Here is a 19949-nt window from a genome sequence, read left to right as displayed (position 1 = left end):
TCCATCCCCGTGGCCACTGCTGAGTTTTCCAAATTTGCTGAGATATTGAGTGCAGCACTTTCACAGCCTCATCTTTTAGTATTTGAAATATATTGCTCAACTGGAATTCCATCATCTCCAATAGTTTTGTTCATATTGATGCTTCCTAAGGCCCACTTGACTTCATGTTCCAGGATGTCTGGCTCTAGGTGAGAGATCACACCATCTTGATTATCTGTGTTGTGAAGATCTTTTTTGTATAGTTCTTTTGTGTATTCTTGCCACCTCTTCTTAATATCCTCTGCTTCTGTTAGGTCCATATCCTTTATCCAGCCCATCTTTGCATGAAGTGTTCCCTTGGTATCTATTATTTTATTGAAGAGATCTCTAGTCTTTCCCATTGTGTTGTTTTCCTCTATTTCTTTGCATTGATTACTGAGGAAGGCTTTCTTATCTCTCCTTGCTATTCTTGGACTCTGTATTCAGATGGGTATATCTTTCATTTTCTCCTTTGCTTTTAACTTCTCTTTTTTCTCAGCCATTTTTAAGGCCTTCTCAGACAACCATTTTGCATTTTTGCATTTTCTTTTCCTTGGGAATAGTCTTGATCCTTGCCTCCTGTACAATGTCACGAACCTCTGTCCATAGTTCTTCAGGCACTCTATCAGGTCTAATTCCTTGAATCTATTTGTCACTTCCACTATATAATCGTAAGGGGGTTGATTAAGGTCATACCTGAATGCTCTGGTGGTTTTCTGCACTTTTTCAAAATAAGTCTGAATTTTGTATAATGAGTTCATGCTCTGATCCACAGTCAGTTCCCACTTTTGTTTTTGCTGACTGTATGGAGCTTCTCCATCTTTGGCTGCAAACAATATAATCAATCTGATTCCGGTATTGACCATCTGGTGATGTCCATTAGTAGAGTTATCTCTTGTGTTGTTGGAATAGGGTGTTTGCTGTGACCAGTGCGTTCTCTTGGTAAAACTCTGTTAGACTTTTCCCTGCTTCATTTTGTACTCCAAGGCCAAATTTGCCTATTACTCCAGGTGTTTCTTGACTTCCTACTTTTACATTCCAGTTCCCTATGATGAAACGGACATCTTTTTTGGGTGTTAGTTCTAGAAGGTCCTGTATGTCTTCACAGAACTGTTCAACTTCAGCTTCCTCAGCATTAGTGGTTGGGGTATAGACTTGGCTTACTGGGGTGTTGAATGGTTTGCCTTGGAAATGAACAGAGATCATTCTGTCATTTTTGAGATTGCACCCAAATACTGCATTTTGGACTCTTTTGTTGACCATGAGGGCTACTCCATTTCTTCTACGGGATTCTTGCCCACAGTAGTAGATATAGTGGTCATCTGAGTTAAATTCACCCGTTCCAGTCCACTTTAGTTCTCTGATTCCTAAAATGTCTATGTTCACTCTTGCCATCTCCTGTTTGACTACTTCTAATTTACCTTAATTCGTGGACCTGACATTCCAGGTTCCTATGCAATATTGTTCTTTACAGCATCGGACTTTATTTCCATCACCAGTCACATCCACAACTGGGTGCTGTTTTTGCTTTGGCTCTTCATTCCTTCTGCAGTTATTTCTCCACTGATCTCCATTAGCATATTTGGCACCTACTGACCTGGGGAGTTCATCTTTCAGTGTCCTATCTTTTTGCCTTTTTGTACTGTTTATGGGTTCTCAAGGCAAAGTGGTTTGTCATTCCCTTCTCCAGTGGACCACGTTTTGTCAGAACTCTCCACCATGACCCGTCCATCTTGGGTGACCCTGCCCACCATGGCTCATAGTTTCACTGAAATAGACAAGGTTGTGATCCATGTGATCAGTTTGGTTAGTTTTCTGTGACTGTGGTTTTCATTTTATCTGTCCTCTGATGGATGAGGATAAGGCTCCTCTGTCCATGGACTTCTCTAGGCAAGAATACTGGAATATTGCCATTCCCTTCTCCAGGGGATCTTTGCAACCTGGGGATCGAACTTCCCAATTCGGGAATCTCCCTCATTGCAAGCAGATTCTTTACCAACTGAGTCACCACGGAAATAGTTTTAGATTGTTAGGAAGTTTAAAGCAAAGAGTTAAGACTGACGTTTAGGTATCTTAATTGGGCAACTTCATGGATGGATGTGAGATAAGGGGGAGTTGACTAGTTCACTTTCATGGTATTTGGGTTTGGGTGCCTTAAAACATCCAGGGAACAATGGTGAGAGAGGGGTTCCTGTGTTGAACTGGATGTGTGGAATTTGGTGTCATCAGTTCTGGTCTCCATGTATTATAGATGGTGCTAAAAGTCATAGGATCTTTGAGAACACTCAGGAAAGTATGTCGGATAAAAAAATTAAAACTTAACCCTGCTGCTGCTGCTGCTGCTAAGTCACTTCAGTCGTGTCTGCCTCTGTGCGACCCCATAGATGGCAGCCCACCAGGCTCCCCTGTCCCTGGGATTCTGCAGGCAAGAACACTGGAGTGGATTGCCATCTATGGAGCACCAACACTTAAATATTGGCTAAGGATGAAAATCCTGCAAAGGAGTCTAAGATCTAAAGAAAATAAATTCTAGAGAGTATAATGTCAGGAGGCCTAACAAATATATTACCTGAATAAAAAATTGTTCAGTCTTTGAATCCACTTAGCTAATATATTTAAAATAAAAACTGTAATTTCCTGTAATTTATGAAATAAGTCATTCACTTTTGCAAAAAACCACCTGGGTAGCATAGTGTCTCACATAGTAACTACTCGTTCAGTTCAGTTCAGTCGCTCAGTCGTGTCCCCATGGACTGCAGCGCGCCAGGCCTCCCTGTCCATCACCAACTCCCGGAGCTCACTCAGACTCATGTGCGTCGAGTCAGTGATGCCACCTGACCATCTCATCCTCTGTTGTCCTCTTCTCTTCCCACCATCAATCTTTCCCAGCATCAGCGTCTTTTCCAATGAGTCAGCTCTTCACATCAGGTGGCCAAAGTATTGAAATTTCAGCTTCAGCATCAGTCCTTCCAATGAATATTCAGGACTGATTTCCTTTAGGATTGACTGGTTAGATCTCCTTGCAGTCCAAGGGACTCTCAAGTGTGTTCTCCAAAACCACAGTTCAAAAGCATCATTTCACAGTACTATTAAATTTGACTAAATAACAAATGAGTACAACTTTGTGTGTGTGTGTGTGTGTGTTAATTGCTCAGTTATGTCTGACTGTAACCCTCTAGGCTCCTCTGTCCATGGAATTCTCCAGGCAAGAATACTGGAGTGGATTGGCATTCCCTTCTCCAGGGGATCTTCCCAACCCAGGGATCAAACCCAGGTCACCTGCACTGCAGATGGAGCCATAAGGGAAGCCTGAATACCCCCCTACTCGTCTCTTATTCATAGGCACCTGTTGAGACTTAAATTGAAGAAATTAGGGAAAGCCACTAGACCATTCAGGTATAACCTAAATCAAATCCCTTACAATTATACAGTGGAAGTGACAAACAGATTGAAGGGATTAGATCTGATAGAGTGCCTGAAGAACTATGGACAGAGGTTTGTGACATTGTACAAGAGGCAGTGATTAAGACCATCCCCAAGAAAAAAAAATGCAAAAAGGCAAAATGGTTGTCTCAAGAGGCCTTATAAACACCTGAGAAAAGAAGACAAGCAAAAGGCAAAGGAGAAAAGGAAAGATACACCCATTTGAATGCAGAGTTCCAGAGAATAGCAAGGAGAGATAAGAAAGCCTTCCTCAGTGATCAATGCAAAGAAATAGAGGAAAACAATAGAATGGGAAAGACTAGAGATCTTTTCAAGAAAATTAGAGATACCAAGGGAACATTTCATGCAAAGATGGGCACAATAAAGGACAGAAATGGTTCGACCTAACAGAAGCAGAAGATATTAAGAAGAGGTGGCAAGAATACACAAAAGAACTATCCAAAAAAGTCTTCATGACCCAGATAACCATGATGGTATGATCATTCACCTAGAGCCAGACATCCTGGAATGCGAAGCCAGTGGGCCTTAGGAAGCATCACTACGAACAAAGCTAGTGAAGGTGATGGAATTCCAGTTGAGCTCTTTCAAATCCAAAAGATGATGCTGCAAAAGTGCTGCACTCAGTCTGCCAGCAAATTTGGAAACTCAGCCGTGGCCACAGGACTAGAAAAGGTCAGTTTTCATTCCAATCCCAAAGAAAGGCAATGCCAAAGAATGCTCAAACTACTGCACAATTGCACTCATCTCACACGCTAGTAAAGTAATGCTCAAAATTCTCCAAGCCAGGCTTCAGCAATAAGTGAACCATGAACTTCCAGATGTTCAGGCTGGATTTAGAAAAGGCAGAGGAAACAGAGATCAAATTGCCAACATCCACTGGATCATCAAAAAAGCAAGAGAGTTCCAGAGAAACATCTACTTCTGCTTTATTGACTATGCCAAAGCCTTTGGCTGTGTGGATCCCAACAAACCATGGAAAATTCTTCAAGTGATGGGAATACCAGACCACCTGACCTGCCTCCTGAGAAATCTGTATGTAGGTCAAGAAGCAACAGTTAGAACTGGACATGGAACAACAGACTGGTTCCAAATCGGGAAAGGAGTATGTGAAAGCTGTATATTGTCACTTTGCTTATTTAACTTCTGTGGAGAGCACATCATGTGAAGTGCCAGGCTGGATGAAGCAGATAGTGCAATCAAGATTGCTGGGAGAAGTATTGATAACCTCAGATATGCAGATGACACCACCCATATGACAGAAAGCGAAGAAGAACTAAAGAGCCCCTTGATGAAAGTGAAAGAGGAGAGGGAAAAAAGTGGCTTAAAATTCAACATTCAGAAAATTAAGATCATGGCATCTGGTCCCATCACTTCATGGCAAATAGATGGAGAAAAAATGGAAACGGTGTCAGAGTTTATTTTCATAGGCACCAAAATCACTGCAAATGGTGACTGCAGCCATGAAATTAAAAGATGCTTACTCCTTGGAAGGAAAGTTATGACCAACCTTGACAGCATATTACAAAGTAGAGACATTACTTTGCCAACAAAGATATGTCTGGTCAAAAGTATGATTTTTCCTGTAGTCATGTATGGATGTGAGAGTTGGACTATAAAGAAAGCTGAGCACCGAAGTATTGATGCTTTTGGAGTGCGGTGTTGGAGAAGAGTCTTGGGAGTCCCTTGGCCTGCAGGGAGACCCACCCAGTCCATCCTAAAGGAAATCAGTCCTGAATATTCATTAGAAAGACTGATGCTAAAGCTGAAACTCCAGTACTTTGGCCACCTGATGCGAAGAACTGACTCCTTGGAAAAGACACTGATTCTGGGAGAGATTGAAGGTGGGAGGATAAGCTGACGACAGAGGGTGAGATGGTTGGATGGTATCACGGACTCAATGGGCATGAATTTGAGTAAACTCTGAGAGTTGGTGATGGACCAAGAAGCCTGGTGTTCTGCGATTCATGGGGTCACAAAGAGTCGGACACGACTGAGTGAGTGAACTGAACTGATTTCCTGGTTCTCTGTGAGGTCTACCCATTACCAAAACAACCATCCCTGCACAGTAGTCGACTTCCATGTCATTCTTGTACAAACACACGCGTGCACGCGTGCACAGACACACACACAGACACTTACTTTCACTCCCCCTCCTCTCTTTGCTGCTGTCTTCTCCCACCTTGAAAGTAGAACTGGAACAAAATGTCAATAAGTGAGTTATTTGTTGTGTATGGGAATAGAAAAGGATCAAATGGTGGAGGGGGTGTGGGCAGCAGAGAGGACTTTTTTTTTTCATTCTTTAGAGGAATCACAAACAATGGAGACAAACATATTTGACAGTGATTTTTACAATGCAGGTGGCAATTACCAAAATTCTTCACTGGAGTTTAGCGCTGTCTGTTTTTTTCTTCTTTTTTTCTTTTTTGTGACATTCATTTGCAGTTACATTGTGTGCTGCTCTTCTTAAAAACCAAGTATTGTTTTTGACTATAAATGTGTGGTGCTGTATCACAGTGCTATTTGCATGTAAGTTTGAGGTACATTGAAATATCAAATCCCTTCCTTAATCTGCTGCAAATCAGCTGAAACATTTTAAATATACACAAAAGGTAATACATTTTTCTTCAATTTAATTGAGAAGTATTCAGTGACTGACACCTTGCTTGTGATGCTGCTAGTGGTAGGTGTTGCTGCTGTATTTGTTTTTAGTTTTTAAATCTCCAGCCTACCTGGTTCACCCCTCATCAAATTCTTGCTTTCCCTCTTGTCGCTTTGTGAACCCCAGAATGCAGAGCACACCAAAACAGTATCATGCTTAGTTATGAAAAGCTTCAGATTGCTATCTATGACAGTCACTTAACAGAGTATCTGAAATGTGATTATGGCCCTGCTCTTATTTTAACTTACCATCATCTGGTTGTTTTGGTTTTATTTTAAATGATATAAAAATAGATGATTATGAACATGATTTTTCTTATTCATCTTCATCTTTTACTAGGTCATCCTTAGGTCATTTAAGCAGTATTCATGTCTATTAGGGCTAGTAATATTGCTGACTTCATAAGCCCGTTGAGAGGATTAACTATGATTAGAAATGTATAAACCTTGGTATCTGGCAGGTCCTCCAAAATACCAGTTCCATATGTGGACTGTTTATTTGCACCTGCTCTGCACCGGCTGTGTGCTGCACGCTGGGCATTGAAAGAAGAAACGTCGCTGCCCTCCTGAGACCTGCACTCATGGACCCCCTCCCTCACCACCTCCTTCCCTTCCCTCTCTTCCACTGGGCAGTTACGATTTTGCTAAAGGATGTGTTAAGTTTGGATAGCTACTAAGTATAATGATAAAGGGAAAACAGTTGCATGCGGCAGTAATGAAATTGAGTATATGGGCTGCGTGTGAACAGCAGTCTCATTATTTTCAGAAATAGGGAACATTTTAATAGTAGGATCTATAAATGTCACAAGTATTTCTGGAGACTTTCTTCAGTATCAGTACTTTCATTTAAAATGAGATGAATCCTTCATTTAGTTTTTAAAAATTGGATTTATGTTTTTTGAAACAGTACTATTTTTTAAGACATTTCAGAAGCTTTGGCCTTTAAGGACATTAAGTGGCATTATTGACTTGTTTTTCAAATGACCCATAATTATATTTAATTATAACTAGATAACTTTTAAAAATAGTCTGGGTTCTTCCATTTGAAGGATTTGATTAATTTTTTTAGAAATGTTTTGAGAGTGAAGGGGCAGGTGTGCAATTTTGTTTTTGTCATTTTAATAGTGCTTAGGCAAAAGCATTTGAAATGAGCCAGAAAGAGAAGATAATCTTTTTCTCAGTCATTGCTTCATTTCAGCTGCTTATAGAGTAGCCTATGGCGGTGTGCTATTTTGAAGAAAAAAAATTAAACTCGAATTTCTTGGTTCTTTTGGAACAAGTCTAATAAATATTAATGGGTATATTATAATATGGAAAAGAATTCCAGTATAGAGCTAGCAGTCACTTCACTGGAGATAAACTGGGCAAGAAAAACCACCAAAGACAGAAAACTGACCCAGGCAAATTAATTTCTCTGCAAGATGCTGACAGTATAAGGTGTTAAGCCAGTAGTCCTCGTGGATGGCCAGTCCTCCCCTAATGAGCAGCCATGTTATAAACTGGGCTAGTGTCAGGCCAACTGGGCAATTTCTGTGGTTTTGGTGTCAGTCATCCTGCCTGACTGTAGAAAGCCCGACCTGGATTTTCAAACTCCATAATGGTTTGGGGATTTTAGCCATTTGGGTAGAAAATGGGGCTAGGGATAGCTAAGAGTCCTTGCATTACTTCAGAAAGGACAGTGAGGGTGATATGGGGTGTTCCATTCTACCGCTGGGTCTCCAGAAGAGTTGAGGGTTTGGTAAAAGAAATTTAAATTTCCCCAGGGATTCTAAATTGCTTAGGAGATACTAAAGTACATTTTTAGGAGTCCCAATTTGAATAAATTGATAAATTGGGATGGACTATTTAAGGCTTTATTCAACTGGAAGGTAAATTCAGTATCTTCCTTATCCTTCAGATGACTCATGAAAGTTATAATGGAGCTTCTACAATTTCCAGAAACAAAAATGTAATGCATATGAACTTATTCTTCCCAAGATGCATTCTTCAAAATGTAGGCAGATCTCTCTGTGTAACTGTTTCTTTTTCTTTTTTTTCTGATGTTTGATTAAAGAATAATGGGCCTAAGCAATGACTTAAAACAACACCTGGGTTATTATGGGGGATGGACCATTGGCAACACTTTGCCCCTTTCAGGGCTAGATGACTTAACGGTTCATTAAAATCTCTGTTTTCTCAAAAGGTGAAGAGACTTAACAAGCCTTACATTTGGTATGAGTTCTCAGAAGAGATAAAACATTAGCAGTCTATATTAGGGTCAGGCAGGGTTCTCAGCCAATTAGATTTGCAGACTTCGATGTACTATATCAAGAGGCCTCAGGAGAGCAGAGAACCAAGCCTGGTAAAATAGATTCCACTTGAAATTTTAGTGATCATTAAATTTTATCATCCTATTTTACCTGAAATTTGCAACTTAATTTTAATTCCAAATTTATGACAATAAAAGTAGAAAATAGAATACCTTGAGAGTGAACTATTGTATCTGAGTGTATGGAAGTTGATTGACTGGATTGTTTTCTTTTTAGAATAAAAAAGTATAAAACCATGGCTGGTTCTGTTTATCCAAAGAGATGAAAAGTATAAGTCCTCAAGATTCAGCAGTCTCCTTGAATCAGACTTCTTAAAAAGTTTCTAAAAAACCGATGCTATTTGGAAATATTTTTAAAATGCAAAGACAAAATGTAGTCTTCGAACTCTAAAGCCCAAATATGACCCTGTACAGAAAGTTTGCTAAAAACCTCAGTAGTGAAAATGAACTAAATATGTGTTACAGATTTTATAAATTGCTGCCACAAGGCGGGGATTTATTTTATCTGTCTCTATACAACATCCCCTTTGCAGTTGACATCATAAAAAGCAATACTTCCAGAATACATCCCCTTGTCCCTTCATCACAGTCTAAGCTCAGAGAGCAACTTAAGTGTTCTTGTGAGAAATGAAAACCGTCAAGCCTGTTATGATGTTTCCCAGTGCTGGGTTTGGCTGGGAGTTTTGTCCACATTTCCAGAGTCAGCTATCACCTTACAGCTTGGGATAGTTTCATTTGGGTTGCAGTGTAAGTAATCAGTTCAAGACCACACTCCATAATGTGTATCTGCTTGTTCTTCTCAGGTCATATCCCGAGATCAGCCTCAAACTTTGGACAGCCTACCAGTAGGCTGTTTTAGTCCATTCTGGTTGCTATAACAAAAATGCCATGGACTGAGTGGTTTAAACTGGAAACAATTGTTTCCCACAGTTCTGAGAGTCAGGAAGTGTAAGATCAAGGCCGATTCACTATCTGTATTCAGGATTTATGTTGGCAGATTTAAATTCCATATCCAGGCTTCTTCCTGGTTCATAGCAGACAGAGAGCAAGCTGGAGTCTCATTGATGAGGGCATGATCCTTTCATGAGGGCTCCACCTCTGACCTGATCACTTCCCAACGATCCCAGCTTCTAATATCATCACATTGGAGATTGGGATTTCAACCAGTGAATTCTGTGGGAACACAAACCTTTAGGTCATAATATTGTGTTCTCTTAATGAAAGTGAAAGAGGAGAGTGAAAAAGTTGGCTTAAGAATCAACATTCAGAAAACTAATTTCATGGCATCTTGTCCCATCAATTCATGGCAAATAGATGGGGAAGCAATGGGAACAGTGACAGACTTTAATTTGGGGGGCTCCAAAATCACTGCAGATGTTGACTGCAGCCGTGAAATTCAAAGACGCTTGCTCCTTGAAAGAAAAGTTGTGACCAACCTAGAAAGCATTAAAAAGCAGCGACATCTGTTACTTTGCCGACAAAGATCCATCTAGTCACAGCTATGGTTTTTCTGGTAGTCGTGTATGGATGTGAGTTGGATGATAAAGAAGGCTGAGCACCGAAGAACTGATGCTTTTGAACTGTGGTGTTGGAGAAGACTCTTGAGAGTCCCTTGGACTCAAGGAGATCAAACCAGTCCATCCTAAAGGAAATCAGTCCTGAACATTAACTGAAAGTACTGATGCTGAAGCTGAAGCTGAAACTCCAGTACTTTGGCAACCTGATGTGAAGAACTGACTCATTGCAAAAGAGCCTGATACTGAGAAAGATTGAAGGCAGGAGGAGAAGGGGATGACAGAGGATGAAATGGTTGGATGGCATCATTGACACAATGGACATGAGTTTGAGCAAGCTCTGGGAGATGGTGAAGGACAGGGAAGCCTGGTGTGCTACAGTCTATGGGGTTGCAAAGAGTCGGACACAACTGATTGACTGAACAGCAAGAATAAATTGTTTTCTCTATGTTTATCTATTTTATCTCTTGATAACAATGACAGTTGTGAAAAGCAGTACTCTAAAGATGGTGATGTACAGCACATTTGGAAATAAACACTCAACAGTGATACATTTCTGGCTGAAGCAATTTCTACCAACTCATAAAACAAATCTCCAAGGTTCTACATATCAATCGGATATCAACAGTTCTCACATCAAGGGCTATCTCCCATTCCCATGCCTGGCTGATTTTCCAGAATGTAAATAAACAGAGCATTTTCCTAGTCTGGGATCTTGGAAACTCACTCATGTTATGGTTCAGTCTATTAGTAAATACTTATTTAGCCTTTGTTAATTCCTGTCACAGAGAAAACTCTATACATGGACAAAACCAGATGGTCAACACCGAAATCAGATTGATTATATTCTTTGCAGCCAAAGATGGAGAAGCTCTATACAGTCAGCAAAAACAAGACCAGGAGCTGACTGTGGCTCAGACCATGAACTCCTTATTGCCAAATTCAGACTTAAATTGAAGAAAGTAGGTAAAACCACTAGACCATTCAGGTATGACCTAAATCAAATCCCTTATGATTAGACAGTGGAAGTGAGAAATAGATTTAAGAGCCTAGATCTGATAGATAGAGTGCCTGATGAACTATGGAATGAGGTTCGTGACATTGTACAGGAGACAGGGATCAAGACCATCCCCATGGAAAAGAAATGCAAAAACGCAAAATGGCTGTCTAGGGAGGCCTTACAAATAGCTGTGAAAAGAAGAAAAGCGAAAAGCAAAGGAGAAAAGGAAAGATTTAAGCATCTGAATGCAGAGTTCCAAAGAATAGCAAGAAGAGATAAGAAAGCCTTCTTCAGCGATCAATGCAAAGAAATAGAGGAAAACAACAGAATGGGAAAGACTAGAGATCTCTTCAAGAAAATCAGAGATACCAAGGGAATATTTCATGCAAAGATGGGCTCAATAAAGGACAGAAATGGTATGGACCTAACAGAAGCAGAAGATATTAATAAGAGGTGGCAAGAATACACAGAAAAACTGTACAAAAAAGATCATCACGACCCAGATAATCATGATGGTGTGATCACTGACCTAGAGCCAGATATCCTGGAATGTGAAGTCAAGTGGGCCTTAGAAAGCATCACTACGAACAAAGCTAGTGGAGGTGATGGAATTCCAGTTGAGCTATTCCAAATCCTGAAAGATGATGCTGTGAAAGTGCTGCACTCAATATGCCAGCAAATGTGGAAAACTCAGCAGTGGCCACAGGACTGGAAAAGGTCAGTTTTCATTCCAATCCCAAAGAAAGGCAATGCCAAAGAATGCTCAAACTACCACACAATTGCACTTATCTCACACGCTAGTAAAGTAATGCTCAAAATTCTCCAAGCTAGGCTTCAGCAATATGTGACCCGTGAACTTCCTGATGTTCAAACTGGTTTTAGAAAAGACAGAGGAACCAGAGATCAAATTGCCAACATGTGCTGGATCATGGAAAAAGCAAGAGAGTTCCAGAAAAACATCTATTTCTGCTTTATTGACTATGCCAAAGCCTTTGACTGTGTGGATCACAATAAACTGTGGAAAATTCTGAAAGAGTTGGGAATACCAGACCACCTGATCTGCCTCTTGAGAAATTTGTATGCAGGTCAGGAAGCAATAGTTAGAACTGGACATGGAACAACGGATTGGTTCCAAATAGGAAAAGGAGTACGTCAAGGCTGTGTATTTTCACCCTGTTTATTTAACTTATATGTAGAGTACATCATGAGAAACATTGGACTAGAAGAAACACAAGCTGGAATCAAGATTGCCAGGAGAAACATCAATAACCTCAGATATGCAGATGACACCACTCTTATGGCAGAAAGTGAAGAGGAACTCAAAAGCCTCTTGATGAAAGTGAAAGTGGAGAGTGAAAAAGTTGGCTTTAAGCTCAACATTCAGAAAACGAAGATCATGGCATCCGGTCCCATCACTTCATGGGAAATAGATGGGGAAAGAGTGGAAACAGTGTCAGACTTTATTTTTCTGGGCTCCAAAATCACTGCAGATGGTGACTGCAGCCATGAAATTAAAAGACGCTTACTCCTTGGAAGGAAAGTTATGACCAACCTAGATAGCATATTCCGGAGAAGGCAATGGCACCCCACTCCAGTACTCTTGCCTAGAAAATCCCATGGATGGAGGAGCCTGGTAGGCTGCAGTCCATGGGTTCGCTGAAGGTCGGACATGACTGAGCGACTTCACTTTCACTTTTCACTTTCATGCATTGGAGAAGGAAATGGCAACCCACTCCAGTGTTCTTGCCTGGAGAATTCCAGGGACGGGGGAGCCCAGTGGGCTGCCGTCTATGGGGTCGCACAGAGTCGGACACGACTGAAGTGACTTAGCAGCAGCAGCAGATAGCATATTCAAAAGCAGAGACATTACTTTGCCAACAAAGGTCCGTCTAGTCAAGACTATGGTTTTTCCTGTGGTCATGTATGGATGTGAGAGTTGGACTGTGAAGAAGGCTGAGCCCCGAAGAATTGATGCTTTTGAACTGTGGTGTTGGAGAAGACTGTTGAGAGTCCCTTGGACTGCAAGGAGATCCAACCAGTCCATTCTGAAGGAGATCAGCCCTGGGATTTCTTTGGAAGGAATGATGCTAAAGCTGAAACTCCAGTCCTTTGGCCACCTCATGCGAAGAGTTGACTCATTGGAAAAGACTCTGATGCTGGGAGGGATTGGGGGCAGGAGGAGAAGGGGACGACAGAGGATGAGATGGTTGGATGGCATCACTGACTCGAAGGACGTGAGTCTCAGTGAACTCTGGGAGTTGGTGATGGACAGGGAGGCCTGGCGTGCTGCAATTCATGGGGTCGCAAAGAGTCAGACACGACTCAGCGACTGATCTGATCTGATCTGATCTGATCTGAATTCCTTCAAGATTGGGCTAAATCAATCCCAGAGGGTGATGATCTGTATGTTAAAGGAGAAGAGAAAAAAAAAAAAAAAAAATCACCCTCTGTTTTCTTAATGCGTAATGTTAATAGCTATCAAGCAATTCTTTTGTGTCATACTCTGTGCTAAAACTGCTAAAACTTCTGCATGTATGTCATTTATTCCTTGCCAGAATCTGTAAGATAATTTTGTTCTCCTTTATGGATAGGAAGGCTAAGCTGCATAGCTTGTTTACCCAGTAAGTGGCAGGGCTAGTACTTGTGTTAGAATTCGCTTGTCATCTTCTGTGCTACTGTACTTACATGCCTCATGACCTTATGGAGGACAGAATTTCTTCACTTTTTGTTTGGGTTCCTGGCATTTTTGCCTTTAAACATCTTTCATTTTTTTCTGTTAGATTTATTATCAAACAAATAAAGCATTTAATGTGGTAAAATCACCAACTTAATGGACACGAACTTGAACGAGCTCCGGGAGTTGGTGATGGACAGGGAAGCCTGGTGTGCTGCAATCCATGGGGTCACAAAGAGTAAGACATGACTGAGCGACTGAACTGACCTGTGGTAAAATACTCACTAACTCCCTCAAGAGAAAAGACTATAAGTAGTGAAACCAATTTGAGAGAGTGCATTAAGTAAGTCAGGAGACGCTGGGGTATCATTAGTGAAAGTTCTTCCTGCCTTTCTGTAACTTTAAGTCTACTTGTAAACCCCTAGACCCTCAGCTTACATGCGTAGACTGACTTAAGCGTGTTGCTGTGTATGTGGCTGTGAATACGTGAGGAAGATGTCAGTTCCTGGTGCAAGAGTACGAGCAATCCAGTAATCTCAAACACTTCTAAGAAGGAGAAGGGATCATTTTTCTTTCCAATTCTGCACCTTTTCTTTTTGCTTATTCATCATGTTTTAAATAAACAGACTGAAGAAAGTTGTTATTAGAGCCCTCCTTAGGCTTCTTCAATTTCAGTTTTAAAGCAGGTTCAAAATATTCTGGCAAAAATTAAAGGCAACACTGAAAACGTTTGCATAAATTTTAAATTGTGCAAAGTGCCATAGAACTAAACTGAGCTGAAAAAATGACTAATAAATGTCTCCTTTTATATCTTTGTCCTTTTATCCTAATTGGTGATTATTTTGGTTTTAAAAAATTAATTCTGAAGTGCATTCCTTTGCCAGAGTATCTGCCTTACACTTACTATTCTAAGTTTAATTTGTTAGAAGTTCAGTGTTTACTTTTAAAAGTCTAAAGCCTTATTAACATGCTAATAAATAACATTTGACGTCTATTAATAATATTTCTATATTTTCCCATAAAATAAAATAAAAACATACTACTTACAAGGGATTCCATGAGCTTTACTACATTCTGGTTATATTTGAAACCTCTGGTTCTCATTACATTGTTAGAGAGAACTATTAAATTTGTCACAGACGGAACCAGGTTGAAGGAAAGAGACCATTTATGAGCTCAGTGATGAATCTAATCTCCTGTAGCTCAGATCTAAAAGAACTGAGAGACCAGCACTATAGAGGTGCCATTTAACTGCACAACATCAGTGCTAATTAAGTGTAAATCTTTGCTTTCCTATATCCTTCTGCTGTTTCCCTCGTGGTTTTGACTGTGTGTTTTCAGGTGGCCTAATGTCAGACCCAGAAGTCAGAAAGAGTTGCAACCTACTTGAGAAAGTCATGGCAAAAATATAATCCTTTTTATTACACAGTGAAATAAATATTAAGAAGTATTCAGTTAATGGTTTTTATTTGAACATTATATTTCATTGTGATACAGTGTTTTGTAACATTGTCGCATGACATCTGTCAAAAATGAGGTTTTCTGGCCTGTGTAATTTTGAGAAAAGACTCTAGAACAGCTTTCCAGGATATCCTACTGGAATGTAATCTGCATACACAAATAACCCTGATGGTAACCCTGCCACTTATTGACTATTTGCTCATAGAACTGCACTGTCAGTGAGTGGAATTGCCACTACTCCATTCTGCAGATCTGTTAAATAAACAAATATACATATACATACACACATAGACATCCATACCCATGTATACATGCACACACTTCAACTTGTCTCTCAGAGTTAGTATAGACTCCTTTGAGTCAGGTGGACCCGGATTACAGTCTAAGTGCCAACATTTAATTACAGTGTGAAATTTAAAGTACATATATGATTGAAGTCTGTTTCTCTGACTTAAATGAATGAAATTAATAATTTTCACCTACTGAGGGTTTTTGTGAGCATTAAATGAGAACATACATGAGAAACACTCAATACAATTTTTGCAAATAATAAGCTTTTAATAAGTAGTGTTGATTCTTATGATAGTGGCAATTTAAAGGAGTGTTTTCCTTAGCAACCGCGATGCACGTTCCAGTGTCTTTTTATTCATTAAATGAATGAAATTCTTTCCTATACCAGGACCTGTGCCTTTGCTACTCCCTCTCACTGTACATAATGCTTTTCCCTTCACTCTTTCAATGATAGCTCTTTTTCATCCTTTAGAGTGTCTGCTCAAATATCACCTCTTCTTGGGAACTAAACCTAATTAACCTGTCTAAAGCAACCCTCTGCCCTTACCGCCATCACAGTTCCTGGATATCTGCTCCATTCATGTGCCTGTCTTCTCCTTTGATATGTAGGCTCTGTGAAGGCAGAGAGACCTTATCTTTCTTGTTGATAACTGTCTACTCAGTGTCAACCATAGTGTATCTGTCAATAAACATGGATGAATGGGTATATTAATTAAATGAATAAATAGGGAGAAGGGAGGGAGGTAGCAAGAAAGGAAGCAATGAAGTAGGGAAAGACACCGGAAGGAAAGAACAAATGGTGGATTAAAGAGATAAAGGACAAAGGGAAGAAACTTATATGGCCTGAGAATGGTTTAAAAGTTGAATAAAATTTTTCTGGTTCTTACTTTATTTTCTTATCCCTGGTCTGTATGTCTCACCTTGTCTTCTCCTTCCAGAACCTTACAAGGTTTGCTCCAGGGTGACCTCTTGTGAGACTGGAAGTAATTCTCATAGGATACCAACACCTTAGAAAAGATGGTGGCCAGACTTCCTGTAAAGGACCAGGTTCTAAATATTTTCATACTTTCACAGGCCATACCCTCTCATGCAGCAACTCAACTCTGATATCATAGAATGAAAATACCCATATAAAGTATGTAAAGAAATGAGTGGGCTATATTCTAACAACACTTTATTTATGGAAAGTGAAATTTAAATTTCTTATCATGTTGACATGTTATGAAGTATTGATTGTTTTCCAACCAAATAAAAATGTGAAAACCATTCTTAGCTGGAGGACCTATAAAGACAGGCAGCGGGTTGGAGTGACCTACTTCCTACCTTGCTGACCTCTGCCTTGGAGTAAACTAAACTTTAATAGTTTTCAGTCTCAAAATTGCCTGTCTTTTGAAAGATGAACTGGCGAGGGGGAATTAATGTTTGAATTCTTCCTCAAAGAATAAATTTCTGTTGGTAGAATTTTAAATAATTTTGCAAATTGAAGGAAAGGATAATTTGGGGTGTTCAGTCAGACCTTCCTGAACTGCAGAGTCACACTGCATTAGTGGCCCATTATCCACAGGTAAGGTTATTAGCGTTGAATAGCTTTCATTACCAGCTAAAACTGCCCACGTACATCTGCTAACAACTCACATCTTATTTGCTCTTTCATTCCGTAGACTTTGGGATCTGGGATCAGTTACTTCCAGGGATGATTTTGAAAGCAAAACAACTGGGGATATTTTGAAATGAATCACTACTCTTTTATTTATAATCCTGGAGAGTAAAATATTTTAAAATTCAAATAATGTTCTCCCTAAAATTTGTGACTTTCATTTGGGTAGTTAGTTATTTCAGAGAACATTTTAAAATCCTATGTGATGTCATTTTCTCTAAATGCAGAAATTTTAAAAATCATTAGAAATTATTATGATCCTCTTAGTGTTATTTCTATAGCTATTACTATTTATAGTGCTTTAAGTTATTTTAAGATAATAGAGCTTGCCAACACTTTTTCTTTACTTACATTCTCTCTTAAACAGCCAAAGCTACTATTTAAAATGCCACCTTCGGAAGATGCTAGTCAGACTGCAATGAAAAATCAGAAAGAAGCTCAATTTGAAGAAAAAGCAGTTAAGTATTTCATAGGTAGACTATTTAGGGTATTTGGAACTGAAATGTCAAAATACATCTACTTTCTTTCAGGACATACAGGGGAAGTTAGCCTTCAGGTATGCTTCTCAGAAGTTCAACTGAAAACTAAGCTGTTGGAGTTTTTCCTCCAGTTTTCATAGATACTAGGAATAGTGCACCATTGATTATCAGAATACAGATAATCTAAGGCTTGTTTTAAATCCTCTACCCATCTTCCTCTTCCTCCCTGTACTTGTATATTAAAAAAAATGGAGATCAGTAATTGTTCTAAGCTTAGTCAAACTGAATTAGAAGCAAGAAAAGCCTGAGTTTTGTCAGCCAAATATATTATTGGAACACATGTATACCTGTGGCGGATTCATTTTGATATTTGGCAAAACTAATACAATTTGTAAAGTTTAAAAATAAAATAAAATTTAAAATAAATAAATAAATAAAACAACTGTTTTATATCTTAATTGTTAATTCTGAACAGTAGTCTCTCTCTTTGTATAGAATGGTGAGAGAGATCTGTACACAGTAGCCCACAGAAGGAATATGGGTGTGAGGAAAGGGAGAGTCTCTAATACCATGTTTCTTATATTTTAATTCCTGGAAAGAATTGAGTAAATGATTCTACATGTAAATTAGGATGTGGATTGTTGGAATTGCTCAAAGGTAAGCAATTTAATTCCCAAGGTGGACTGTTAGCTTTGTGTCATTTCATGACTTAGCCACATGACATGTGTGGTAGTTGACAATAAAGTGCTAAAAGTCAAATATTCAAGAGGAAGGAGCTTGGGACAAAGGGCTCTGTGTTTCTATGGGTGTCCTTGTGAAAATTCTTCACTTGGAAACCCAAGAGATGTGTACACTTGAGGAAAACAAGGGTGTTAACCTCAGGGAGTCTCATTAGATCAGCTATGTTTGGTGGCAGTCAGACACACACCCTGAAAAAAAAAGGCATATTCTATTGTTTTCCATAAGTTATGCATAACAAAAACCTACTCATAAATTTCCCATAATCACCACTGCACTATGATTTGCATAAGAGTTCAGAGCATATTCAGCTGATATATGACTAGCCTCACAACTGGAGACCTGTACTTTATTTCTCAAAATGTAAATCTTTGGAAAAAAAAAATATGATATGCTGGTTTCTGGGTTGTTAGCTTTTCCCCCTAGTACTCAACTCCTATTTCCTGTATCACTTTTTGGGGACAGTCAATCTTTGGAATTATATTGCTTGTCATTTGCATTACCCCAAACACAATCATAGCCTTTATATTATCTGCAAATAACTTTTAGTTGTGCTCCAGTCTTAGATGTCATTCACTGAACTCTTGTTGCATGTTACCAGAAGTTTCCCTGTGGAACTGAGCAGTACCAGCAGAAAGAGAATTCTGTCTTTTGCTCTTCATCTGGGATGTAATCTTATCCTGTAGGTGCACAGCTGTGCAGCATGTTACATTGTGTGTTAAAGAAGAAACTTAACAGTGATTCTTCATTTTAAAGGGGAGGGTTGTGGGGGGAGAAATCTCATGCATTGCTTTGTGATCTGAAACATAAAGGGTCAATCTGAGATTGTCTTGGTAGTTTCATACTGTTGAACAGAAATGTTTACAGGAAACTTAAGCAAAGCCCGTCCCTAGCCTTTCTGGCTGCATTTTCCAGTGGTAAATTCTGTTGAAACCGACCAACAGAGCCCCATGTCCATATCTCTCTCTTCATCTTTCTCCTCCGCCCCCACAAACCCACATACACATCCCACGTCAATGGAAGTGCAACTTCAGCTTTTCCTGAATAGTGTTGAATGGAAGTGCAGGAGTCAGAAATGACCTCGTAACCAACAGTCTCACCAACCGAACCACCAGCCTGAGAATACAGCAGAAGAAAGCTCCAGAAGCCCAGCTGGCTGCCTCAGCTGTCTATTTGGCAATGATAGTGGGTGAGAGAACAGATCAGAAATGTGGAGTGCACACTCCGACTCTGTTCTTAAATTTTGTGATAGTTCCTGCTTCTGATTCTCTAGTCCGCAAGGATAGCAAGGATCATTACTAGGCTAGAAAATGATACATCCCTTTAAACTGGTATTTCTTGATAAATCAAATGTTGGCTTTTCTTACTGACAATGTTTGAGATAAAATCCTGATGCCTTGCTGTGGTTTGCTTTGCTGCCTTTCCGTTATGCTATTTTGAACCCTGGAGTAGATTATTTGAAAAGGCACATAAGCAGCTGGTGAAATGAGTTAACAAAGATTGACTGTAGGTATATAATGCTGGCTAAATTGAACACTAGGTAATGGAAAACTGCTGCAAGTTACTCTAATGTCATTCATTCAGAAGTTTTTTTAGCCTACAGAGTAACTTCGTCTGACTTTTAATAGACAACATGCAGTTTTATGTATACATCATTGACTCATGTATACTCAAAGCCAAGCTATGCTACATCTTAAAGGTGTTTTT

General features: G+C 39.5%; 1 protein-coding gene across 11 annotated transcripts in view; it reads left to right on the top strand.

The window, feature by feature from the left end:
• CEP128 (centrosomal protein 128) overlaps positions 1–19949 on the top strand; it is a 480417-nt gene that overhangs the window by 381333 nt on the left and 79135 nt on the right. For 9 of the 11 annotated variants that reach the window (XM_059890961.1, XM_059890959.1, XM_059890957.1 and 6 more), the window contains one exon: positions 17393–17482. The exons of the other annotated variants lie outside the window; for them this stretch is intronic. In XM_059890961.1, the coding sequence (XP_059746944.1) occupies positions 17393–17482 (90 nt within the window). The remainder of the gene's footprint in view (positions 1–17392; positions 17483–19949) is intronic. 11 annotated transcript variants of the gene reach the window in all.

Source organism: Bos taurus, chromosome 10 (genome assembly GCF_002263795.3).
Source record: "Bos taurus isolate L1 Dominette 01449 registration number 42190680 breed Hereford chromosome 10, ARS-UCD2.0, whole genome shotgun sequence".
Classification (NCBI taxonomy): Eukaryota; Metazoa; Chordata; class Mammalia; order Artiodactyla; family Bovidae; genus Bos; species Bos taurus.
This window is presented reverse-complemented; position numbering and strand designations above follow the sequence as displayed.